General features: G+C 41.4%; 5 protein-coding genes across 7 annotated transcripts in view; 2 read left to right on the top strand and 3 right to left on the bottom strand.

Annotated features, from left to right (window-relative positions):
• Nucleotides 1-2,119, bottom strand: part of srgap1a (SLIT-ROBO Rho GTPase activating protein 1a) — an 85,712-nt gene extending 83,593 nt beyond the window's left edge. For all 3 annotated transcript variants that reach the window (XM_069163234.1, XM_069163235.1, XM_069163236.1), the window contains exon 1: nucleotides 1,409-2,119. In XM_069163234.1, the coding sequence (XP_069019335.1) occupies nucleotides 1,409-1,472 (64 nt within the window). In that variant the 5' untranslated portion in view covers nucleotides 1,473-2,119. The remainder of the gene's footprint in view (nucleotides 1-1,408) is intronic.
• Nucleotides 2,120-2,669: 550 nt separating this feature from the next.
• On the bottom strand, nucleotides 2,670-7,883 carry rxylt1 (ribitol xylosyltransferase 1). The gene is made up of 6 exons (XM_069163039.1): nucleotides 7,658-7,883; nucleotides 7,324-7,506; nucleotides 6,377-6,479; nucleotides 5,908-6,222; nucleotides 5,599-5,769; nucleotides 2,670-4,494 (listed from the first exon to the last, which is right to left on the bottom strand). The coding sequence occupies exons 1-6, from the start codon at nucleotides 7,803-7,805 to the stop codon at nucleotides 4,092-4,094; spliced, it is 1,323 nt and encodes a 440-aa protein (XP_069019140.1). The 5' UTR covers nucleotides 7,806-7,883; the 3' UTR covers nucleotides 2,670-4,091.
• Nucleotides 7,884-8,130: 247 nt separating this feature from the next.
• On the top strand, nucleotides 8,131-10,246 carry LOC138206547 (cytochrome b-c1 complex subunit Rieske, mitochondrial-like). The gene is made up of 2 exons (XM_069163340.1): nucleotides 8,131-8,344; nucleotides 9,523-10,246. The coding sequence occupies exons 1-2, from the start codon at nucleotides 8,233-8,235 to the stop codon at nucleotides 10,131-10,133; spliced, it is 723 nt and encodes a 240-aa protein (XP_069019441.1). The 5' UTR covers nucleotides 8,131-8,232; the 3' UTR covers nucleotides 10,134-10,246.
• Nucleotides 10,247-12,709: 2,463 nt separating this feature from the next.
• Nucleotides 12,710-14,546, bottom strand: LOC138206056 (protein C19orf12 homolog). Its single transcript, XM_069162511.1, has 3 exons — nucleotides 14,435-14,546; nucleotides 13,891-14,051; nucleotides 12,710-13,751 (listed from the first exon to the last, which is right to left on the bottom strand). Exons 2-3 carry the CDS (start codon nucleotides 14,048-14,050, stop codon nucleotides 13,486-13,488), a joined length of 426 nt encoding a protein of 141 aa, XP_069018612.1. The 5' UTR covers nucleotide 14,051; nucleotides 14,435-14,546; the 3' UTR covers nucleotides 12,710-13,485.
• Nucleotides 14,547-16,768: 2,222 nt separating this feature from the next.
• Nucleotides 16,769-26,006, top strand: uri1 (URI1 prefoldin like chaperone). Its single transcript, XM_069162505.1, has 11 exons — nucleotides 16,769-17,163; nucleotides 18,270-18,304; nucleotides 20,886-20,964; nucleotides 21,201-21,336; nucleotides 22,501-22,592; nucleotides 22,688-22,751; nucleotides 22,917-23,112; nucleotides 23,222-23,459; nucleotides 23,572-23,723; nucleotides 23,863-24,103; nucleotides 25,258-26,006. The coding sequence occupies exons 1-11, from the start codon at nucleotides 17,092-17,094 to the stop codon at nucleotides 25,444-25,446; spliced, it is 1,494 nt and encodes a 497-aa protein (XP_069018606.1). The 5' UTR covers nucleotides 16,769-17,091; the 3' UTR covers nucleotides 25,447-26,006.
• The last annotated feature ends 377 nt before the right edge of the window (nucleotides 26,007-26,383 follow it).

The following is a 26,383-nucleotide window of genomic DNA, read 5'->3' as shown; positions in this document are numbered from 1 at the left end:
TCCACCTGAACACAGATTTACTGAGGCTCCAGTGGTCCTGTCAAGCTATCAACAGCTATTCTCAGCATCAGGTTGTTGTTATTTTCCCACTGGGTTCTGCATGACAAATGAGAGGCTTCGTCACATCTTGTTCAGCATCCCCTATGACTGTGCATCATCCTTTATTACAGGCTGAAAGCCCTTAGTCATCCTCGCAGGGAAAAGAAAGGGTCCTGAACATTCCTTGTAAATGAGAGCCTGTGCTCTGCCACATGCACATGCTGGTAATTCCTCAAGCAGCTTCTTCTCTCTGTGACCCCCACCTTAAAACCCCCACCGACCTCTGCTCACCTCCCCTATTGTGAATAGGTGGTATTTCAGCATTGCTAAAGCCACCAAAGAACAGAGCTGGCTGGCTGGAGGCCAAATCCCCATGGTTACCCTGGAGCAGCAACTGCCTCTTTCCTGTGCTGGTCTGTCTGGGTATAAACTACCCTCTGCTCTGCATGCATGGGGGACTTGAAGGAGACAAGATAAGTTAGGGTGGCACCATTATGGTGTTGTACACGCCTCTAAATCACCAGCCTAAATCAGCACACATACTAGTTGGATGTCTTTAAGTGTGTGTGAGTGGGTTTGTGACATAAAGCAGGAAACAAAAGGAGGTATGGAATAGTAAATAAAGCACCTAATTGCGAGCAATCGTTTTTTTTCTTGAGTGCCCCTGAGCAACACAGTGAATCCTAATGCATGTGTGCTGCCTCAACTTGTGCTCCCCCCCCCCCCCCCTCCCCTCTTCAGTTTCATAATCTTGCTGTAATGCTGTGGGAACAATGCGGTAACTACAAAGTCTCTCGCCAACTAATAGTAACAGGTTGTTAAAAGACATCAACATATCAAAAATGCACCAGACCAAGCAGGAACAGGAGCACGTATTTCAGCAGGAAAAAAAAAAAGGCTGTATTTGACTGGAAGTACAAACTATTTTTAAAGGGTTTAAATACATGTGAAGGATAGTGATTTCTTCTGTGGACCAGTGGTCAGTCTGCCGTGCACTTTCATTGGCTTTCACATGCAAGACTCCCCACCACCCCACCCCCATCCCCTCCCCTCCCCCACCTACCACTCATCTGCCAGGCATTTATTTTGTTAATTCCATTTATCCCCTTGTAATGCTGTCATTCAATATCAGTCAACTGCTTTAGGCACGCAAGTAATTCAACATTAGTTACACGAAGATGAATGTTCTGGATGTACATGTACTAGTTTGCCTTGCAGTAAAAGCCAACAGGCGTCTTATTTTACCCACTTTACTCGTATACTTTTAACGCACCACCATCTCGGGCTATGACTCATGCAGGTAGTGATGAAACGAGCCTGGTCCCAATTAGTCTTTTTGCTCCCCGCGAAACATTTCACCTTCCCTTACCTTTGACTTGACTCTCGTACTCCGCGATGATTTCTTTATCCTTTTTGAACCTCGGCGTGGACATTTTCTGTCTTCCTGCGCCCTAAGCTTGTTGTAAACTTCTTGTGGGGGGAAAAAAAAAAAAAAAAAATGTTTGTCAACAAGCGGGATCCTAAAGCAGCCAACGCATCCCACGCAGGACGAGAAAAATGAACGCCGGAATGACTCTTTATAAAAAAGGTTTTAAGACCGCAAGAAGAAGACTTGGATCAAGAGGAAATCGTTTAGCACTTCATTGTTCCTCTTCCTTCTGGATAAGCGGTGGATACACAGCGGGGCCAGCGCGCAAACCCGCTCTAAACCATTGAATATCCCTCAACTATCAGAGCAGTCGGCACGGCGCAACAGCACTGCCGCCGCTACCACAGAAGAAGGAGGAAAACAATCACGCAAGTTTCGGGGGCTCCGTTTCCACAAGTAGTGCCAGCAACCGGTCCGAAGGGTTCCAAAGTCGAGCGTGTGTGTGTGTGTGTGTGCGTGTGCGCTTTTTCTTTTTTTTCTTTGGGTTGTGGTTTCCAGTTTGGGACCCGGGCGAGCAGCACACACTTTCCTCCTCCCCCCCCCTCCCCCCGTTTCTCTCGCTCTGTCTCCCTCGACGGTTTCTTCTTCTCCCCCACAACTCCCAGCAGGCTCAGAGGCAGACAGGGCAGGCCGACTGCAGCACACAGCAGCTGGAGCCAGGCAGGGAGAGGAGAGGAAGGACACGCAGGGAAAGAGGGAGGGAAGGAGGGAGGGGGAGGGAGGGATCTGCTCACACGCAGGCAGCTAGTGGACATCAGTGGACTGACACTCCCGCTCCCAAATCTGAATCTGACGTTTGTCCTTATTAGTCAGCACCTGAGACAGACTACTTTAAGATTTTACTTCTAAAATCACTGTTGTTGTTGTTTTTTTGTCATTAAATATATCCAGGTATTTAAATGTTGAATTTCATCTAAATTAAAGATTATTATATTAAAACATTAAAGAGTCAAAAGAAGAACTCAGTTTTTTTTTTCTTTCAAATATGCAGACTACAGTCCGACCGATGCTGAGTTTGTTTTTTGTTGTTTTTTTGGACCGATATCAGCGAGGAAACATTCTGATATCGATCTTTTGGCCGATTCTCCTTATATATAGCCTTTATATACCATATATATATATAAACACACATTTCTTGCAACTATCCTTTATATGTGCATCAAACACGTTTGAAACTCGCTTGTCACAAAGATGTCACCAATTAATTAATTTAAAGTTTATTGTCCAAATTTCCCACAACAATCTTTTTCTGCATTATGTTCTGTAAAAAAGTTTTCATATCGGTCAACATAGGAAAAACACCAAAACCAATATAACTGAAATAGACAAATATCGGCTGATTTATTGGTCGGGCTCAAATCCTGACATCAAAGTGCTGTACCAGATAGTATTAAAAGTATAGATACATAGGGTCATTAAAAGCTGCAGCTGAAATACACCCAGAAACCCCATATTACATAAGTGTGTCCACGTATCTTATATACATAGCCTATATTTTATTGTTCTTTAAAAAAAAAAAAAAAAAAAAAACATTAGACTTTATTTTTGAAGCAATCACAATGCTTTTTCTCAGTTATATTACTTGATCTGTGTTAGTTTGTTAAACTCAAAAGTTTACGTTCCTCTTCAACCTTTTTTCAGCTTGAAACAGCGTCTGCCTTAAACTTCAGCTATGATCACTGCATCCACTGAAATTTAACTGATCCACAGCGCCATCTGCAGGTACAATAAATGGTCTGCCCTTGTATAGGGCTTTATCACCTTATCGGTGGCAAAGCGCTTTTTACAGTTTTCCATTCACACACACACACACACACACACACACGAGCTGCCATGCAAGGTGCTCGCCATTAGGAGAACATTCACACACCACATGGCATGGCGCAATTTAGGGTTCAGTGTCTTGTCCAAGGACACTTAGGCATGTGGACAAGGGTTTGGGAATCGAACCAACAACCTTCCGATTGGTGGGCAACCCGCTGTACCACCTGAGCCACAGCCTCCCATAAAAGTACAACACAAGCACATCTACAGATTTCTGTTTAAGACAACACTCCACTGTATTTTATTGCACGTTCCAAAAAAAAAAAAAGAACTCCATGCAGCACAGCACTGAAATAAATAGAACAAAACATAATTCTTTTGTTAGGGTTTGACCAGAAAAGTGCAAGTCACACCAACAACATCCTTTGCAAACTGCTCACAAATACAAAATAGATTTACAGAATGTACCATTTTCAAAGGCCTAAAAACACAATCTCATTCCACACTGCTTTTTTTTTAGTGTTTCCTAAAAACACAGTTTAAAGTACAAACAGAGATATAAAATATACTTAAAGTAAATCATAGGCTTCAAAATGCAAAGGCAGCTTACAATTTGTGATGTCTTAATGCCTGTACATTCCACCATTGTAAACATTTAGATGATAAATATACATACATATAATGGGGCCCTTTAAATGACTAGTAATGGCAGCTTTAAAATTGGCTACATATATAAATGGTTTTATAATAACCTGCACCAGAATATTACACCAAACATCACCAGGTTCACAATGCCAGTAGTACATCACATTTCTCCACAAACCACAAAATAAATTAAACGAATGTTAAAGCACCACAGTCAGACACTTTTAAAGAAAGTCTCCTCGATGACCTCGGTGAACCTTTCCTTCATCTGCTGACGGAAGCTGGAGTACCACTCCAGCAGCCTCCGCCTCCTGTCCACCCTCTGCTCCTGGCTCATCCCTCTCTCCCTCTCCAAGATGGCCGGCAGCTCCTTCCAGTCGCTGATGAAAATGAAGGGCGCTCCTGCAGCTTTGAGGAGACGTAGCGGGGAGCTGGACCCTACTGCACAGCTCCCAGGTGTCAGTACATCTTCCACCACAGGCACTGAGCCGTAGGAGCAGGCCTCGTAGATGCGGTAACACTCTGTGTTAATCCCGACTGGACAGAGTGTGATCTCGCTCTGGGCCAGAGCTGTCTGATAGCGTCTCAGACTGTCCGCTGTTTCCTGAGGGAGCCACCTGGGGCAAGGAGGGAGGAGAGGGTAATTCAAGTTAACGATTTAAGCTACCGTAAAAGTATACAAGATAAATTCCAGTACCGTTTCATCTAGACAAGTTATAGCTACCTCACCTTAGCTCCATTTACAATGTGACAATTTTATTTTCCAGGTTTTTTTGGTTTATTTGAAATATGTGGTGCTGTGATAGAAGTACTAACAACACCCCTTAAATTATAATACTGACAGGAAGACATTCTAAAAACTGTTACTTACCACAAAAGGTAGTGGAATATGGTCTAAGAACAAAGATATCCCACAGCCCCGGATTTGAAGAACCCACTGAAAAGTTCTAAGTAAGCTGCCTTGAAGTGTGTTTTGGTCAAATTTGCTAATCATTACAACTTGTTTATAGTCTTTATAGCTTGGCTCTGCCAGACCATTGCTCACAACTTCGGTGTTCTTCACCGAGTATAGACTGGAAACCCTGCTCACATTAATGATAGTTCAGACATTCTGAAGAGCGGCCCAACGGTAGTCATGGACAACTGGTTACATGCTGCTTCGGTAGTTTCAAAATTAAGCTGAGCCCATTCGAATGCAATGACTGGAAAAAATTCTTCATCGAGAGTAGCGAGACCCATCTATGCACGCAGTAAGAATGGCTCTGGTAACACCAGGATATATTCTTTGTGGAAATAAGTAAAATAAGGCCTTAGAATGGACAGAAGGACAATGCATCAGCTGTTCCAGAGAAAAACCAAGTGATGAATGTTTGTATTGATACGGCAGTCATTTATGATTTATTATATCCAGGTTTCTTTTCTTGATGTTGATGGGATTAAACAATTGGGCCTCTGAAGTCACGTCATGTCAGTCCCTAAAACTTGATCTAATTACTTGAAATTCACTGCACAAGATTTAAAACAAAATGAACAACAACAGCTTTACCATAGTTTTATGTTACAAACATACACGAGGAAGCTCTCTGTGAGAGGAATATGTTGATATTACTATACTAAATATCTGTATTTTTTTTATAATAAGGAAACATACAAATGATGCAGTCATGAAAACAAAAAATATAGGCTTTATTCTTCCATTGTAAGAATTAAAATTAGCTTACTTTTCTCTGGCAGCAGTGATGCATTCCTTATCCAGGCCAGACTGCTTTAGCACATGCATGAGTGTTTCTCTGGAGGAATTCTTGTAAACGGTTCCTAAGAAATTACAGAGGTATGGCCGGTTGGAGGTAATCAGCTGGGCGTTCGGCCTGATCATAGGAAACTGTCTGTACCTGCACAGAGACAAAAACCCACAGCAATATGTTAGATAGTGTTATTCATTTCAAAAGACAACCTCACACAGTTGCGTCTACTGACGCTGAGCACCAACGATGTACACATACACACAAGAGGACTAAGGAATTACATACGTGGCAACACCAAGAGGCCACTGGAAGACATCCTTGTCGTTGACCCAGGGGCTGTCGTACACTAGAAAGAGCAGATCCACAAAGCCACCATTTCTCTTTAAGTGTGGGCTGATCCAGTCGTTGTTGCAGTGCTCATTGCCCAGTAGGACCACAGCCACATGAGACACTGTATGGGACTGAACCATAGCCTGGACATGCTCCAGCCATCGTGTGGAGTAGTCAACCTTCTGCTGCTCACGGCCATTGAGAATCAGAACCAGGCTGTTCATGTCCAGAGGGACGTGACCCTGGACCACAGCAGGACCAGTGTAGAAACTTAAGACAGAGAGTTAACAGTAAGGGGAGGAAGAATAAGTCATGATGGTATGTTTTCTTTAGTGGTTATTAAATAAATTGGTGGAGTGTCAAATGCAGACAATTTTGTGTTTTTTTTTATTTTTATTAAACATCCCATCTGTGACTTGTTTACCTGAAATCGATCTTTCCTGACTGCAGCTCCCCTTCTCTCCATTGTGCTATCTTGTCAGTAGGGGTGAGGGGTCCTTCTAGAATATGTTCCCAAAGGTAAAGCCCTGTGGAAAAAAGAAGGGCTCAATGCAATTAACTACCAAAGTTAAAATCTCAAAACATGCAGTACCATTTTGTTGGAACTCCTACACCATCAGATTGCATCACTTTCACTAAATAATGGATAGAAAAAATTAACCAAGCAGCAATAGGAGAAGGAAAAAAAGATCTATAACAAATCATAATCTGTTGGGTTTTTTTGTGTGAGGAAATTATAATATTTTAAGCCTTATTCTAAATGATAAAAATGACAAAGAGGATATTATGTGATTTTGTCTTGTTTAACAACGTGTGGCTGCAAAATGTAAGCTTAAAATGTTGGCCATGCTATCGGTCTACTAACATAAGGACCACAACTGCCAGAATACATAAGCTTTTTCCACTTAAGCTGTTAGACTTGATGCAGTTTTTCCATCTCACTGCACTAAGTATTTACTTATTTGTGTTTTGTAAGGTTTTACATTGTTTCACTTATGTCATTTAAATTTCTTATTTCTTTATTGTTTTAGTTGAGAGAAGAATGAGGTTTTTCTCCCTGTACACTTATGTATGAATTAATGACGATAATTTAAAAGAAACTTTGGAAAATGATGTCCCAAAATAACCAAAAAGCCAAGCTGAGTTATTTCCGCATTTTATCCGATTTTTTTTTTTTTTTTTCAGTTTAATTTTTTCAGTCAGAGATCATACTAAAACTTCAGTTTTAAAGAGATCAAACCCTTTTGGATAAAAACAAACAAACAAACAAACAAACAAACAAAAAAAATGCCTTGGCATTGGTGTGATTGCAGCACAGACCTCCTCTGCAGGCTGTGACCCACATTAATGAATTAGTATACAAGGACTCACCAATGGCAGCTTTCCCCCAGATCTGGACCTTGTATCTTTTGGGTTTGTTCTTGTCGATCCTACCCAGGTGCTGTTTGAAGGCCTCCCTTTTTTTGTTCAGAGCAGAATTGTACTCCACCTGTTCATCTTCCCACGGGTTCCAGTCCTCTGCAAGAAATGGAGCACCGCCACCTCTGACACCACCTGCAAACACAACACATTCCGCTTATTTCCACGCACTTACTTTTTACTCACCACACACCATGAGAAAGGGACACATATTTAACTATCGGTCTATTTTTGGTGGCCTTCGCGCTACAGACAAAATACAACGGTAATTATGCAGTGATATTACCCGACGGTGCCCCCGTCTCTTTCTTCACCACTCTGTGAACGCGGGAGATTACTTTGGTGCTGAAGAAGACATTATATGCAGCATAGAGTGAAAATGCCACATATGCAAAAATAACGAAAAGGAATAGTTTTCTTTTTGGTATTTTCATGTTTCTTTTCACTTTTGCTCAGGTTACCATTGTGTAGCTCGTCTCCGATTTTTATGCGCGGACCCGTGTTTACATCACGAGGACCTCTGATATAGGTGTCTAAGAGAAATGCCTGGACGAAATAAGCAATTTTTTTTTTAATTATTATTTTTTATTTTTTTATTTTTATGTACATGGGTAGTTTTAGCACTTATAATACAATTATTGCCGTTTTGAAACGTTTATATTCATTCAGAAACAGCACGGTGATACGTTTATTTGAAACCGACAAACCACACAAGGCACTCTGGTCAGACGCACGTTACGTACACGGAACGTATGAGGCGGAGCGAGTTTCTGGTAACGCAGATCACGGTGGTACGCTAGATTTGTACACGCAAGGTCGCGTCCCCAACTGCGGGGTGGAAGTCTGCTATTTTGCCTAAAGATGATGTCTCTAGCCGCTCGGACTGGGGCTATGTCCCCCTACTTTCAAGCAACAAAATCCACAGTTAAAAGCCTGGTGTTCCCCGGAGCCAAGGAGCTGGTGCCCGCTGCTGGTGAGGCCGATTGACGGACTCGATGAGCTTCCTGATGTAACGCTTAAACTTGACATACCGGTATCTTCCTGATGAGTGACCGTTTCGGTGTGGTATAATGTGTAAAATTGCTATATACGTGTAATTTCAGGCCACTTATTGTCTGCAAACTATTGCTAACAACGACCTGTGACTCGCAGGAAAGTAGCGCGAGGTGTTATGTGACGTGTCATGAATAAATTAGTAGTAAAAAGAGGTTTTAAAGTCCGAAATGTACCGTGTTTATAAAAAGGGTTTGGTAAGTCAACTGTTTGTATCACTGGTTTTGTTACTATCCGTTATGATGATCCAGTTTCAGATTATCATCAAAAACAACGTTTTTAAAAAGCAGAACACCACATATTCACTTTCCTGTTGCTGACCATTTGTTTGTGTTGGTTTTGTAGTTATGATGGCAAACATCTCTTTGGTTTTGTTCTGTTGGTCAGACAAAACGAGCAATTTGAAGATGTCAACCTGGGCTTTCGTAAATCTGATCATGTATTTATTGTATACAGACTGAACAGCTAATCGGTAATCTGTTAATTAAGAAAATAATCCTCCCATTGTACATGGTAATGGGGAAAAAAACATCAACTGTAGACCTGATGTAAAGTGCTTTGTAGGATATGAGGATACGTGTTAATCCTGATTTAGACTGTTAAAATGGTTGAAAAGTTCTATGTATGTAAATCAGTATTGATTTGATCCTCAAATGATCCTCAAATAGATTTTTTTTAAATAATTGTTTACCATGTGAAAAGCGAAGTCATCCAATTCCCAAGGTCACATGAATGCACCAGTAACAATAAACAATTAGATCCACAATCAATGCTGCATTGAATTGGAGAACACTTTGATATTGGGTGTACATCTGTAAAGATTCTGAGTCATACAGGTCATGGTCAATCTAAATCATATCAAAAGGCAACTGGACTTTCTTGAAATTCTTGACGAATTTCCCCCCCTTATCCGAAAGGCTTCTACACTTTGGTTTAGTATTGGAGAAAAAACACAAATGGATTCCAACATTTTGACGGAGGATTGTAGAAGTAAATGTTAAAAGTACAAAAAATTGCTCTGTGAATGATGGGTATTTTTAGTTTGAAAAAACAAGTATAGCTTGATGTCTAAACTGCATATGTGTCATGTCTTTCCAGCTCCGGGAGGAATCCGCCTCGCCCACACAGACATAAAGATTCCGGACTTTTCAGACTACCGTCGTCCTGAGGTCATGGACCCCAACAAGTCCTCTCAGGACAGCAGTGAGGCCAGAAGGACATTCTCCTACCTGGTGACCGGAGCCTCCACTGTGGTTGGTGTCTATGCGGCCAAGACCGTGGTCACCCAGTTCGTGTCCTCCATGAGTGCGTCAGCCGATGTCCTGGCCTTATCCAAAATTGAGATCAAGCTGGGTGACATCCCAGAAGGCAAAAACATGACCTTCAAATGGAGAGGGAAGCCCCTGTTCGTCCGTCACCGCACAGAGAAGGAAATCGCCGTCGAGGAGGCCGTGAATATCGCAGAGCTGCGTGACCCCCAGCACGACAAGGATAGAGTGATGAACCCCAAGTGGGTCATTGTTCTTGGTGTGTGCACCCACCTGGGTTGTGTGCCCATCGCTAATGCCGGAGAGTTTGGGGGCTACTACTGTCCTTGCCATGGCTCCCACTATGATGCTTCAGGAAGAATAAGGAAGGGACCTGCTCCTCTCAACCTGGAGGTTCCCTACTACGAATTCCATGATGATGACATAGTCGTGGTGGGATAAACACTGGAGGTCTGACTCAGCTCCTCTTATATGTATTTTTAGATGGCTCTATATGAGAGTTGGGGCTGGAATAAAATATGTGTATATGATTAATAAATAAATATTCACCTGTATCATTGAGTTCATGCTTCTTTTCAGTTTTAAGTTTTGAATTCCTTTTTCATCATTTAGCTCTTTGATTGATTGTAATTTCCCACTGGAACAAGTAAAGTACTTTATCCCCACTACTTTTAGTATTTTGCCATTAACACAAAGTTTCAAATTTACAGAGAGCTTCACAGGAAAAGGAAGGAAAACAGAAACAATGTCAGACAAATCTGAAAGCTGAAAAAGCTCAAAATAGGAGTTAAACCAAATGAAAAGGCAGAACCAAAACAACAGCCACAACAGGTGAATGAGACTGAATCTAAAAATGCTTCACACGCACTTCAAAAAATAACATATCAGCCAGCCAGCACTTGCACAGGGTTTTGCCAAAGTGACATTCGAGTCTCTTAATCAGGATATCTGAAGACACAATGCTTGAGGTTATTGAGCTGCATTCAGGCTCATTAGAGGTTAATGGAGATCTGTCGCTCTCAACTGGTTCACCCTCAGGACCAACATTTTTCCCTCGTTATAAAGTCCCAAATCTTTGAGCCACTCATTTATTTCACAAAAAATAGTGCATTGACACACGATGCCTTCATCCACTGTTAAAAATATGAAAAAACAGACAAAAAACAACTGCAACGAGGGCTAAGAACCAAATGATACAAAAAGGAAGTCTTATTTTGAACCACAGGCATACATGGTTTTCAGTTTAAAGTTTAAAGATGCTTATTAAGCAAAAATTTAACTGTATTAAATGATAAAAGGGCAAACTTGTCTCAAATAAAAATAAAATAAATTAAAACTGCAAGCAGTGATATACGGGCCCTCGCACTCCGGCGCGCCACCTCCCCGACGTGCGCGTATACCCGCTTAAAGTTGCTATTTTTGTCTCGTTTCATGTCTCCAGCAGGGGGCGCTGGCGAGCCGTTTGGCCTCGCCCACTTGCAAAACACATTTCAGATGTATCCTCTCACCACGCCGGACATATGTGACACGTTTCGTGAGGTTTCAAGCATCCTTTGACCTTAAACATCAGCTTCCTGCGTCACGGCGAGACATCCAACTTTGCCGCATCGTCACGGCGACACCCATTGATAAAGTCGAACGAATGTCTCAATATATCATCAACTACATGTTTAGGTTATTGTGACCCGACTTTAGGTTCATGGGATCAACCAGCTCGACGTAGAACGTGAAAGTATGAAAAAAGTAATTTCCAGTGGCCAACAGGGGGCGCTATGACTATGAGCGAATATTACCACACAGGGGTCTTCAGGGCGGGGCTGTTATCATACCTGTGATGTTTGGAGACCGTCCATGTACATAAGATTTAAAGCAACTCGTAGTTTCATGGTGAGACGCTCAAAATGGCCGCCACGCTACGGGCACACGCATCGACGAAAACTAATTATTTTGATAACTTTTAATCCCAAACATGTTTTCTATCTGTAGAACCTAAATTCAAGTCGGTCCGACAAAATCCCTCGGAGGAGTTCGACAAAGTACAACGTGTCAGAATCGGCCAAAATGGCAACTAAATTCAAAATGGTGGACTTGCTGTCCAGTTGACGTAACGGTGCAATGTAACTTTTTTGTGCGTCTCGGTGCGATACACGTGTCCACCGGATTTGGTGAATTTAGGTAAATGTGGTCGCAGGGGCATCTCTCTAGGGGGCGCTCTCGAGCCGTTTGGCCACGCCCACTCGCGACTCCACTAGAATACGAAATGTTTCGCCGGGAGACATATGCGTATCCACTTTCATGAGTTTTTGAATATGATAAAGCCTCCAAAAAGGCAAATCACTTTACGTAAGGATAAGAACAACCAAGAAGAAAAAGAAGAACATCTTTACGAAATACAATTGGGCTTTCGCCCCGATACTCGGTGCTCGGGCCCTAATAATTCCTTGAAAAACAATATGGCTTTCGCACCATAAAAACCAGACTGGCATATCAAGACCACATTCCTTCGCGACAGGTCCGCCTCCTGTTTTACCTCGTGAACGTGAATGTGTCACAGAGATGAAGTTCAGGTGGTAGGCTCGTTTCACGCGCACACATTTCCCTTTTAACAGCATTGTGCCAGCGTGTGATCAGGGTGTGTCGCAGCAGCACCTCCTCCTCATCATCATACTTTTCACACTTTCACATTCGACGTCGAGCTGGTCGATCCCATGAACCTAAAGTCGGGTCACAATAACCTAAACATGTAGTTGATGATATATTGAGACATTCGAGCCGTTTGGCCACGCCCGCTCGCGAAACACGTATCACATGTATCGTCTCGCCACGCCGGACGTATGTGACACGTTTCGTGAGGTTTCAAGCATCCTTTGACCTTAAACATCAACTTCCTGCGTCACGGCGAGACATCAAACTACAAACTATTTGAAAAGCAAAGAGGGCTGGATAGGAAGATCACTAGGTCATAAAGGGGCACACAGAATATTTGGTCAATTCATGATGATAGTTTTTTATTATGAATAGATATGTAAGTACATGGAATACACTAATCACACGCATCCCTTTTATGGTGTCAATTTCAGAGAGAAAAGTAAATGATGAACACAGTAAAAGAGGAGGGGCCTGTTTATGATACTTTAAAAACTATTCCATGCAGACACGGTGCTTATAGCAGGTCCTTATCCATCAGTGAAACCAGACCAGCATCTCACAGGCCATTGAAAATTTCCAATGGACCGTATCTGGTGCACAGACCACAGTTTGAATAGCCCTGTAATAAATCAATGAAGTCCACATTGTTTTTGTTTTTTTTATTGAAATATACTGTATACAGATGCTTGCAAATTCATGATAAAATGCGAAAAGGCTGGTAGATGACACCATTACATCACAATAGTTTGGCTCATTTAGCCCACACTGCTCTTCATGTCAATATGACAGCAGACAGACCCATATGAAAACAGTGTAGCTGCACGGCTCAGTCAGGTCTTAAAATTCAGTAACTTTTAAAGCCAGACGAGATTATCAGTGACACTAAAAGCAAATAACACCTGCATATTTGATAAGTACACTTCACTTAATAAGATTCCCAGTTATATAGCTGGTTTTATAAACACATTTCAAGTGCCTCTACCCAGTGCTACCCGTTTCCTGAACTGTGATAATGTCTCTACATTTTTACAATAAATTATTTTAGAGTAAATCCAGAATCCCTCCAGCTTAATAAAAAAAACAACAGTTCACTTCCTTCTCAGACTCCATCCTGCCGAGTCAGTGTTCACACACTAACAGTGGACTAATCCAAATAGGTCACCTGCGCCTGGAGCTCTTTGGTGACATACCCAATAAGAGCGGCCGTGATCTGCTGCTTCAGGCAGGCGTTGCCCATCACTAGAGCCGTCAGCTGAGCCACATCTGTCCACTGAATGTCTCCCAGGACAGCCATGACGTCCTGATACAGCTTCTGCCGCTGATGAGGATTGAGCTCCATGATGATCTGAGGCAGTGGTTTGAATTGTCCACTGGTCAGCCAGCAGCCCAGAAGGCCTCCGACAGCACCGCCTGCAGGAGGAGAGGAAAAGGGTGACGAGGTTATTGATCAGAACAAAGTCACGGTCACTTCAGTGCACCAGTGAGTGACTGATGACTGAAAATATTTTTTGTCCGAGTTAGAGGGGCTGCTGCATTGTCCCCCACTCACCCACTGCGATACCCAGAGGACCCCCGATCAAGCCCCCAGCGAAGGCCAGTCCGCCGGCTGCTGCTGCTCCCTTGCCCGAGCCTTTCAACGTGGCCTGAATTTGCTGATTGGCCGATAACTCACAGCACAGCTTCATAATATCGTTGATTCGTTGACACATGCTGCGGATCAGATTTAGGATTTCAGACAGGACAGGAATGAAAACTTTCTCAATTCTCAACATACATACAGGATCACCAAAAGTTTACAATTTTATTTGCCGGTTGCTATTTTGACAAAATCAATTTACGCCGTCGCTTCAGACACTGACATGAAAACAGCAAATTAACAGGAGACTAAGCATGTTGAATACTGTGCCACAAAGTTTAATTGTGTATAATATTAAAAGTACTGATCAACATTTCAACATTTGATCGCTCTGATCGCGTCAGAAAGTATCATAACGTTACATTGTTTCGTCCGTAGTCCATTTGAACAAAATACTATTTATTCGCTGAGTTCAAGTCGGCTGAATTAACGACAGCGCACTTTATTTTTGACATACCTTTCTGTTTTGTCAAACCCGCATCGATAACTCCGGAGTTTATTGTTATCAGAAGTGAAACAGCAATCTGCAGCGTTTGCTTCTCATGATTTCTTGGTTTGCTCTATGACCCGAGCCGCAATGCCTGACGGGAACAAAACACACGCTGCGTTCAGGGGAAGTCGAGCCTTCCGGATTTCTCGGGAAACTACCAAAGTGCACGCATGCAGCATGGACGTAACCAACATAGTTTTGTGTCACTGTAATATTTCATGAATTATATACTACTTACTAAAAATGCAATTACTACATGTGTTGTTGTATTTTTTTTTTAATTTGTTTAAATCTATTTTTATTTTTTTTATTTTGCTGTTTAGATTGTAAAAAGAAAGGAAAAGGATAACATTATTCCAAGCAGCATTAATGTGTAAATTACTTAACAACGAGATTTTTATATCGAGGATGTTTCCTTTTTGCTCATGAACTTTCGTTGATGGCTACTATACGTATGGTGTTTTTTTTCCAGGGCTAAATTAAGATATAAATTGCCCAATGAGGATGACGTTTTTTAATTAAATCTTTATAAACCAAGGGGGTTGTAAGGAGTCACTTATTTGCCTCTTCTATAACATTACCTTTAATTGAAAAGGCAAAGTAAGTTTATTTGTGTTGCCCCTTTCAACCACAAGACAACTCCAAGTGCAAAGTGACAGTGGTATCACAAATTATTACAAATATCTCAATCCATATTTTTTTTGGAAAGTCTTATTAAAATTCGTTTTTAACTTGTACAGGAATTGCTTTTCATTTGAATGTTTTACCGGGGCTTTGGGTTGCCCTTTCAATTTATAGGTCAGATTAAAGAACTTCTGGCCACCAAACCAAACAATCCCAGTTTGACGTGTTTTAAAGGGTACATTGTAGATTATGTGGTGTTTTTTCCCCCGCGACTGATCCTTGTTTCACTTGTTTACAACTGGCACTACTGATATTTCCGACAACTTTTAAAAGCAGCCAAAGCAGCCAATGACCGTCAAACACTGAGGGGGCTGGAACCAAAGATGCATTTTATTACATTTTTAAACCAAACTTCTCCAGCTGCGCTGCTCGGGCGCATTCATCTGCACTGTTTACTGTATGGCCTGTTATATGGATGCGTTTAATTAATACTATTTAATTATTATTTGTAACTGTCCGTGCAGCTACAGGAAGATCAACATGGGGAGGTTTTAAATCCACCACCACTTTCCTAAAACTCTAAAAAAAAAAATGATTCACTGGGTTGTTATGTGCAGGTGAGCGCAGCAGGATTTTTTTTTTTTTAAATTTTTTTTTTTTTTTTTTTTATCTCGCTTTACAGTACTGTTTACATTTGTGCAGGCGTCCACATTTACCCAGAGTACACCGGGACACACAAGAGGAGCAGATGCGTCAAGCTAGTGCCATTTGGTCGTTAAACGGAAACTATAAAGTTTCATCTACAAAATAAAAGTCTGAAATCAGCGAATAAGCAAATGAGATTGTGTTAAATGGTGAAAATTGACACCTTTTCTAAGTACAGTTTTGATGTACATCTTTTTTCTTCAATGTGTCCATCCTAGGCCACCAGTGCAGCTGTCAAATAAATCCACTAATCTAGGAGTAAGGTTATCCATAAGGTATCATTAATGAAAATTGAATAGGTTACAGCAATACCATAATGATGCAACAATGATACACCTCTGAGCATTTTTACTTTTGACATATTGAGAACATCTTATGCATTACAGTGCACTTTTACTCAATGCTTTATGACCAAACTTCCCGAAGCATATAAACTCCTTGGGGCCCCCTAATCTCTGCGGCAGTTTCATGGTAGGAATTAACTCAATTGTAATTTTTTTGTTGAAATTTGGGATTAAGGATTTATGCCTTTAGTGGGTCCGATTTTGCAGTCCTGTCTTGATGAGGGGCCTTGCGTCAAAATCTAGTTCTTAAGGCCTAGAGTCCCTTAGTCCTCAATAAATTCATTTGATGTGTGGTGATCAAATGATCACACAGGGAGTGGGAGGAACAGGGGCATTAATATGGGTTCAGCAACCTATTTTTGTCCCAGGAGCCTCAGGCAGATTAATCTGGCCATACATTTATAAAAAAAAAAAATATATATTACAATGGGGTAAATTTACATGACGGAATTTTTGTAGTTACTGTTATTTTACAAAAAAACAACAACAACAAAAAAAAACTTTCCATGTACTTCCGTTCATCATTAGGTTTGCATTTTATAATACTTGGAAAAGATTACGTAACGACGAAATCTTTTATTTTGAATGCTCCAACCGGATGTTCCGCTGCTCTTCCGGTTGTCTTGACGTTGGGCTTTGAGGTGCATGGCGCAGCGAGAGTGACGGGGAATATCTGCTAATCTTTGGATTTTAAAAAAAAACAACCCAAAAAAAAAAACCCGAGGATATTTTTGGAAATCATGCAGAAATCGTGAAATGAGAGTGTGAAATGATATCACTTCCGAAAGAGTGGATAACCATCACTGCCCCATTGATGAATACGAGCAGAACGGGTCTGAGGAATTACTGCTGCTGCATTCATAAACACTTCTTTAGGACTCACAACAACCCCTGAGCTTTGTTTTGGGGTCACGTTACACCACAAAGTCCTTTCGTGCACGTGGGTCGACCATGGCTGAAAAAGGTAAAATGAATATAGAGCATCTCGGCGGAGTTGTCAGGCTCCGAGAGGAACACGAAAAGGTAATTTTTTTTTTTTTTTTTTTTTTTTTTTTTTCCTTCTTATCAGCTGACGCAAAAATATCTTGCTGGCTAGTAACTAACGTCTGTCGTTAGCCAAGCCAGGCTCGCTGTTAGTGGCCACGCGGCGGACCAAGTCGGGCTCTTTGAACAACGAGTAGAGCTGCTGAAAGTGTTGTTTTTTTAATGTTTTTTTTTTTTACTTTAAATATAAACACATGTGCACTCTTTTTATTTTTTATTTAAAAAAAAAAAAAAAATCATATATGTCGCATTTGTAAATGGAGAGTTTCATTGTTTTGACTTTTCAGTTTTCCCTTCAAGTTCAAGGTCTTTAAATGTTTGTGGATGGTGTCGTTCACTCACTTTCGTTTCCTTGTACTTTTGCACAACTGCTGCGAGGTTTACTTGCAGGACTTGTTTCCTTCTAGACTTTTGAAAATGGGCTTCGAGTGTTTTTTTTAATTTTTTTTTATGAGTTTTAGATCAGCTAGCTAATGAAAGATGAAGACATCTCCCTCCCCCTTTCCTCCCCCTTTTCCTCCCTCCCAGATGAATATTCAACCCGGAAGTAGGAATTTGAATTACAACATAATGCCCACGGTTACAATTCCTTTAGAGTTTGCCATAAGAAAGTTTAAGATGTAATCAATTCTTATATTACTCACTGTAACTGTCCAATATTCATATGCTTTGTGATGAGAACTATTAGGGATACACAGTATTGGATTTTTTTTTTTTTCCAGCTACTTAAAAGTGAAGAGCTGTTTGTGCAGATGTTCTGTCCATTTGGACTTTGTTTTGACAGCTGTGTTTGTCTTCTTCTCCGCTCCCCTTCATTTGTTTGGGTATAATGTCTGTTTCTTTGTACGTCGGCTCTCTGTAACTGTGACAAACTACTTACAATGTCTGTCTTTTATAAAGTAGTATTTTCACTGTTAGAAACTAAACTGCTGATCATAAAATATATCTGAACGGTGAATCTGCTTATTGCAACTTTGACATTTCTCCCTTAACTTCTTGAGACTATTAATTTTTTTGATACGAGACTGTATATGCTGTATTGACTTTGAACGTGATTCATATTGAAATTATGTGTCCTAAAACAGGTGGTGAAAAACTGTGAAAGTCGGATTCAGCACTGGTAAGCATTCAAAGTCTTATAAAATGTTGCACAAAGTTGATTGTATAAAATCCTAATGTTGCATCTGCAAGTAGCAAAGATTAACACAGCTTGTAATACCATCCCTTATTTATTGGCGACATAATAAATGTCAACCTGTCACTCAAAGCAATTCAAACATGTAATATTACTTAAAAAAAAAAAAAAAAAATCGAATTTGCTTGACAAGGCTTAGACATCTGAATTCTTTAGTCCTGTATTGTACAAATGCTTAGTTATACAAATTATTGAGTCACAGCCGAACAATGGCTCTTCTGCACTTGTCTTTCAGATTGAATCAATATAGTGAAAGTTAAATGAATATTGTATTGAATATTTCAGCCACTTTATAGGCCTTGAACACCCACACAATGGTACTCTGTCTGATTGTCTCATGAACTGCTGGATGGGCTGAAGAGACCTTTGTAGACATAAAAGCTGGATTCTGTTGTATTCTGTTCTATTCCTCTTCATTAGACCTCTACTCAAGTTGGTCTTTTTCATTCCAGACATTTTGATTTGTCATTGAAGGACAAGAACATGTGTTTGTGTCAGCATTATTATTAACAGTACACAATGAGAGTGAGCTCGCATGGAGAAAAGCAGGACCTGGAAACTGAAGCAGCTAAGCGGAATATAACCATTATAAATTGCATAATTTCCAGTCATGCTTTTCCTGCTGTGACATGTCAAAATTGGAATGAATGAAGTGTTAGAACAAACGAAGTGAACTGGGGACTGACAGTAATGTCAGTCAAGCACAGGGTGGGTAGATCCGAGTACCTATCTTTCATTTTTCCTGACTCCTCGACCTTCCCTTTACTTGTAAATTGTTCTGGTTGTTCATCTTAAAAGGCGATTCACAAAGCTCGTCTCTCCGCTCTGAGCAGTGAGGGTCCAAGAGCAAGGAGCAATCTCTGAGGATCCATGAGACTTTCTTCGTGGAAGTGTAGTATCACGCATCCTTTTATCAGAAATCAGTCATTATTGTGTTATAGAGAGGGCATTTTATTGTCAGTACATATTAAAAACTGTAAAAAAAACAAAATTGCAACACTGTTAAAACCTTCCCAACATGACACTTGGTGTCAGTTCAGAGGACATGAGGTCTCATTTCTCTAAAACCGTATTTCCTGACTTCTCGCATCTTTTCCTTGCACGTCTTCACTGGGAGGGGTGAAGATGTGAGTGACGGAGGTGTGGATGCGATTAGGGGAATTGACACGAGCTCTGTGTGCAGACATTTGGAAATAGTAGCGCTATGATCAGGCCGATTGAGTGGGGGAACACCCGTGTAAGTGGACCATGTCTGTGTAGGGGCTTTACTAAAGTGTAACTTTGTTACAGTAATTGCATTTCAATTGATTTACAGCGGTGAGTTACTGCCAGTGTTCTGCTTCGTACGGATTACACAGTTTTAGAGTAGTAGTTGCAGGAGTTTAAAGATTAGGAATACAAGATTTGTAGATATGGTGGAAGCTACAGCTATATTTAGGATTCTGTGGGAATAAAGGCAAGCACTTGGCGGTTAAAGGGCAATAAAACACTTCTGTGCTCAGCAAAGGAGTCGAGGGTATCGGTAATCATCACCCTACTGGCAGGGATGGCAGAACCTCACAGGTGATTTCACTTACTGCTGATTAGGGCCCTTATAAAGCCTGCGGGTGGGCACGCGCTGCGATCGACATCTTCCTCACGCTCCCGTCAGCGTCGCTGAATCTGTTCAGGTGGCACGAATTGCACCTTTAATCATTCTTATTTGTACAATAATCCAGAGGCTTTATGTATTTCATTAAAAAAAAAGAAAAAAAAAAAGAAAATGACCTACTTGTCATGGCACATATGTATGTCACTGTCCCTCCTTGTCGTATGTTTATGTCATGCATAACAACAATATGACAAGGCTTACTAAAATACTGTATCTATTGCACAACATGCATAAAAGCGCTATTCTTCTGTAGCTGTACTATGTGGGGTTTAAAGTGGTCCTTTAAACGGTCTGTTTCAAACATTCGAGTGGAAAAGGAGCGCGTAAAGGGAAGAGTACTCTTCCAGCAGATCACCAGAGATCGACCAGTGAGTGATTTATTGCTCAATATTAAAGGTTTTTGTATGCACAGTGCTTTCTTCTGGCTTTATAATACTTGCTTCAAAAGGCATTGGAAGTTAAGCTAGCCGCAGTACTTTATGTTATGGACAAAGCTGACTTTAAAGCGTTGCTAGCTGTGTTAAATTAACAAATGTGATTTTTGTTTTTTTCCCTTGAGAAGAGAAGAAAGGTTATTTTTTTTTTTTTTACTCCTGAGGTTTTACATGGCAAATAACTACAAATGAATAACAGCGCCATCTTGAGGCCACTTGGGTTTCTCCACCTCTTGCTTCTTTCCTTGAAAGGGAAACGGGCACTTCCCCATTACTCCATAGCCGTTTTTTTGTTGTTTCCATTGTTCCCATTTTTTACCTATCCCAAACAAAATGAATTGGATATGGAGCAGTGGCTTCAAAGTAGAACGCATTTATTTGAATAGTTGTTGCATCTACTTAATTGTAACTGTCTTTGCAGGAAAAAGGTGTCAGGTGACTATGAAGCCCTCAATGACCGCCTCAAAACTCTCCCAGATCAACTGTCTTATGACATCATGGCGAGTGCTGCTAAACTTGTCTAAAATACACTGGAACAAAAACGTTGTTATCTGCACAGAAGTTGACTCGAAACATGTATTTTTTTTTTTTATTTTTTTTTTTTACTCCCATCACTGACAGTTTTGTTTCTTCTTTTTGTCCCACTTTCATGTCCACATTCTGCCACCTGCTGTATTTGAGCTTCTCTTCCGTTCCGTTCTGATCTTTTTATTTCCATCCACTGTGCCACAAACAGGTGCCATTTGGCCCTTTGGCCTTCATGCCTGGGAAGATGGTGCACACCAACGAGGTCACCGTGCTGCTGGGTGACAACTGGTTCGCCAAGTGCTCTGCCAAGCAAGCAGAGAAAATTGTCGATCACAGGATGAAATGTGAGCGAACGACTGTTTGTATGTCCTCGCTAAACAGACGTCATTGTCATGTGGTTATTTATTTATTTGTTTTTGCTGGAATCACTTCATGCTGCTGTTCATCCAGCAGAGGGTGTCGGTGCATCACGTCTGAAAAGCCTGTCTTGAGCAATGAAGTTACTTTAAACAGTGCCATGATTCACCACAGGAGTTTAGGGGCAAACCTTTGTTTATAGATGCTGTAACTATAAAACAGATTGGGAAAGAAAAAAAAAAAAAAAAAAAAAATGTTTTTGACTCATGCAGGATGTTAAATTTCACGTGTGGTTAAAGGGTTGCAGACTGCAGGGCGTATTCGCTGCACTCATTGGCTGTGCTGTTTTTGTATTAAAAGATTACAGGTCACCGCTGTCACTACGTTGGCTATAAACCTTGTGATGACAGTTTGTCTGGTCAAACGAAGCACCGTCGTTGCGGCAGTTTTGTTCGATCTAACGCAGCTTGTGTGCAGCTCTGCCTCCCTGTGTGTTAACCCCGCTGTTCATTTCAGGTCTGAAAAATTTCATATCAAGTCAAATGGGCCCAAGTAACGATCTCTGATGTGAACATTATTAGAATGTTTAGTGAAGCAGAAATGTGCCGCCACAGCCCATCCGCCACCTCCCCTCAACCCCCCTTCCTCCTCCTCCACCATCTCCTCTTCCTCCTCCTCCTCCTCCTCCCTCCTCTCCTGACCCTGCCCACCCTGCTATTACAGAGCTAAGTGCTGTAATACAAACAAAGCTAGCTGAAATGTGTCAGACAGCGGCTGAGTTGTCAGGCCGTCTGTGTTTGACCTTTCCTCACTTCCAGTTGATGCACTGACTGGAAGGGCTCCCGATCGCCATGGAAACAAGGGCCCTCTGCTGCTATTAGTGAAAGGGCTTAATTGTTGTGAAGATTTAATGATCCGGAGTAGTATTCAGGGCAGAAGATATTATGAACTGTTTGTGTCATCATTTTTCATTTCTTTTTTTTCTTTTTTTCCCCTTCCACAACTTGTTTAGGATTTTAACTCTTAAGCAGCTGGTTGTCATTGTTATGTTAAATGTTTTATTGAAATCTCTTCTGTGCCTGTGGCAAGTTTTCTGGCATATCTGCCTCGCTGAATGCACATTTTGATGATAATGCATCTGTTTTCTGCAGATGTGAAGAATGAATTAGATGATCTGTCCAAGACCATGAAAAACTTTGAAGCCAGAGTTGGGTTCGTGAAGGATTTGGAAACAATCTCAGCTGTATGTTGTATTACTACAAGTCATTGAACACATAAGACATTGCGTAAGACATAAATGGGGGCAAATGTATTGACTGCAGCATTCTTGTTCTTCAGAGTAAAGGGGACTATACTGACATCAGAGAGAAGATCGGAAACGATGATTCTGCTGTCACCAAAGGTATCTTTGTTAGCCGATTTCCTGACCTCATATCACTTGTACATTGTGGCTTATGAGAGTGCAAAGAAAGCCTTTAACTCAGTGCTTAATTCTACACCATAAATAGACTGATATTTAGGCGTAAAGAGTTTAAGCATTTCTTTTCTATCCCGTGTGCTTCAACAGGAAAACAAAGAAAAGCTCACAAACCCAATTCTAAGCCCAAGCAGGACGTGGTGTTTGATCTGAAAGAGGAGGATGAAGAGACTGAAGGAGAGAGCAGAGATGGAGGGAGCAGTAAAGGCATCATGACTGAGGAGGAGTTGTGGGCTAGGCTGGATGAACTTGAGAAACTAGAGGAGCTCGAAGATGAGCAGGACAGGTAGACGAACACATTCAGGGTGTTTTCTTAATGTCCCCAATAAGTGCACAACCTCTGACCTAAAAAAAAAAAATCTATAAAAATGTCTCCTCAAAATGTATTTCTCCAGATTATCTGATAATGCAGACATGAACGGTGAGGACACATCATCCTCTTCCTCAGAGGAGGAGAAGGAGGCAGATGCTGCACCTCCAATAAACGGCCTCAGTTTGAAGCCAGCCTGGACCTCTGGGCCTCACAGTAAAGAGCCACTCAGCATAGACAGGAAGGAGGAAGAGGACTATGAGGAAGAGGAAGGCAACTGTTTACCTACCATCTTCTTCTCTCACACAGTCGAACCCAAAAAGGTCAGAGTGATAAATAACTTGGATGTTTGGTCCTTATCTTTTTGATACTGCGGTGTATTTCTGTTTTAGTAGCTTCCTCTTCACCCTTTCCTGCATCTGTGTCTCGCTTCAGGTGAGAATAAATACAGGAAAAAACACCATGTTGAAGTTCAGCGAAAGGAAAGAGCAGAAGGAACACTCAAAGAGGAAGAAGAAGAACAGTCACAATAATGGACACTCTCATCACGAGCTTCATAAAATCACAACTCCAGCAGACATTTACAGGTAAAAACAACGCACGAAAACCAAATATATTGAGGGCTACATTTCGACACATCACAATTAAAACAAAAAGAACAGCCTCTGGTTTGAGGCCTCTTTTTTATGTTCCCCTTTGGTGAAACTGGACGGTTGTTGTTGTCAGGTTGTTCGTGGATGTGAAGAACGGGGAGCTCATTCCCAGGAAGTCCATCCTGAAGTCCCGCAGTCGAGAGAACAGCGTGTGCAGCGACACAAGCGAGAGCAGCGCGGCAGACTTTGAGGAGCGCAGGATGATGGGACGCAGCTACAGCCACGATGAGGCGACGCACAGCGACACCAGTGATGGCATCACGGAGGAAGACAGCCCCACAGTGGTGCCGCTGCCATTCCCCAGTCGATTTGAGGTAAAAAAAACAAAAGAGCTATCTTTCTGTTGGTTTTCACGCCAGCGGTGGCCTGAAGAATATTTGGTCACACTTCTTCGTGTAGTCTTTGATCTCATTTCAGTGCGAAGGACTCTGCAATGTACTTCTGCGGAAATAGTTTATGAAAATGAAACTCTTGAGCTTCGGATCCTTTAGTGAGAACACTACTGCAGAAACCTTGAAAGACTAAAAGCTAAACTGTTACCTGACCTGAATGCGGTCACAAAAATCGTTAAATGTCATCACCAGAAGCAAAATGAACCAGAAAAGACAGCATTAAAAGAGTAGGAAGTCTTTTGATAGCTCTGGATTCAACTGGGCTCGGGTCAATGATGTTGCATCTGTGACGCCGTTGTGATCGATCCACCACGCGTCTTCATATCCCATCGAAAGCGTTTCAGAAACGGTGCGTTTGACTGCCGAATTTAGTTTATCTGCTGATTTGGTCATTTTTTCTTGATTTTTGTGCCTCTATCATGGGTAAGTAGGTGACCTATTTATGCTTTCTTTTGCTCCGCTTTCTTTCTGTATGTTGCCGTTATTTCCTCCTTTGTTTTTGCTGCAGCCTGCAGACAAAGTTTGGTCCAGTTATGAACAACATGAATTGAAGATTTGAGGCTGTGTTTTAAGTGTTTAAAAAAACATTCATCCTCAAAACTTTTACATCTATATTTCACTTACAGTGGCCGATAGCTGGAAGAAAACACATTTCTTCTCCTACTAAAAACCAGGCGGGTAGACGGTGATGTGATATACAATTAGAAATTTGCACTGGGTATTTTATTTTTAGAAAATTGACTTTATGACGTTCCTGTGTTTGACTTTCCGCCCGGCTGATCTGCTCTGTGCAATTTGATGGGTCTTCCGTCAGAAATAGATGAGATGCATAGTTTTAGCGGAGCAGAGCGGAAAGCCGCTCCTGCAATGCTTCTGAAACGCGCTGCGCTACATCTGTTGGAATCACAAGCGTTGCCTAGAATGGCCGCGATCGGCTCCTGTAGCTGCGTCGCAGCCGCAACGCAACTCAGCTGGCCCTGGTGGCCTTTACAGTAAGTTCAGATTGAGTGAGGGGAAATTGATCAGCCATCAATTACCAATGGCAGTTTCCTAACTTCTATCTCTCACTCCCCCAGGCTTTTTCAGGTACAGTGGTAGAAAAGGACCCGATGCCTTCAGCTGTCCCCTATTTGACCATCGCTCCACCAGCTCTTCCAACCATACTGGAGAGGAAACAGGAGGAGGTGGCGCCCGAAGTCCCTCCGCCGCAGCAGGCCCCAAAAAGGGTGTCCAAGTTCAAAGCTGCCAGGTTGCAGCAGAAGTGACTGTTTAAGTGCAAGTATCATCTTTTCACCTTATTCTGACTTCAAGCCTTTTCTATAAGTAGTAAACTGAACACAAAACAAACCACCCTCTCCTTTCTTTCACTCGTCTTTTATCCACTCACATTTTTAATCTTACAGGGTTTCTGTCATGAAATGTGAGGGAAAAAGTACAGTAGCCACGTTAACAAATCAGCATTTTGTGTTATGAAGTCTCTACTGCTACAGTACAAAAAGCACTTAATAATCACCCATCTTTCAGCTTAGGTTCTTTAAGCCGTTTGCTGTCTGTCGTAACTTTACTGTAACCAGTTTATCTCTTCTGTTGCTACTCGCCATTGCCAGGTTAGGTCAGACTGTAGGCTTTGCTCATAGGATGAGTTGCCTTGTTTTGTTTCCTTTTCAAGTGTTTTTTCATTAAACAGAATCAAGTCGCCGCTATATCTCCTATTTTTACCTTCTCTTAACCCGTCTAATGAATGTATGTATTCCTTTGTGACAAGCTTTATGTAAAAACAACAACAGAATATTGACTCCAACTAAAAATAAAATAAATGATTTTGGCTACAAGTCTTCATTCCTCTTTGTTCCCAGAAAGAAAAGATTGTCTTGTGGTGCGTTCATACGTTCATACGCTGTGGGAAAGTTCAGACCTCCCGAGTGGAAGAAAAAAAAAAAAACACCTGAACGCCTGTCGAACCGAGAATTTCCCAACAGAAAAGTCACGTTTTTGAGAGAAATACAGTGGTGTGAAAAAGTGTTTGCCCCCTTCCTGATTTCCAATTTTTTTGCATGTCTGTCACACTTAAATGTTTCAGATCATCAAACAAATTTAAATATTAGTCAAAGATAACACAAGCAAGCACAAAATGCAGTTTTTAAATGAAGGTTTTTATTATTAAGGGAGAAAAAAATACCCAAACCCACATGGCCTTGTGTG

Source organism: Embiotoca jacksoni, unplaced genomic scaffold (assembly GCF_022577435.1).
Source record: "Embiotoca jacksoni isolate LCO1_2020_lvr unplaced genomic scaffold, fEmbJac1.0.p SCAF_3, whole genome shotgun sequence".
NCBI classification, from domain to species: Eukaryota; Metazoa; Chordata; class Actinopteri; family Embiotocidae; genus Embiotoca; species Embiotoca jacksoni.
Note: the sequence above shows the minus strand (reverse complement) of the source record. Positions and strands in the feature narration are given on the sequence as shown.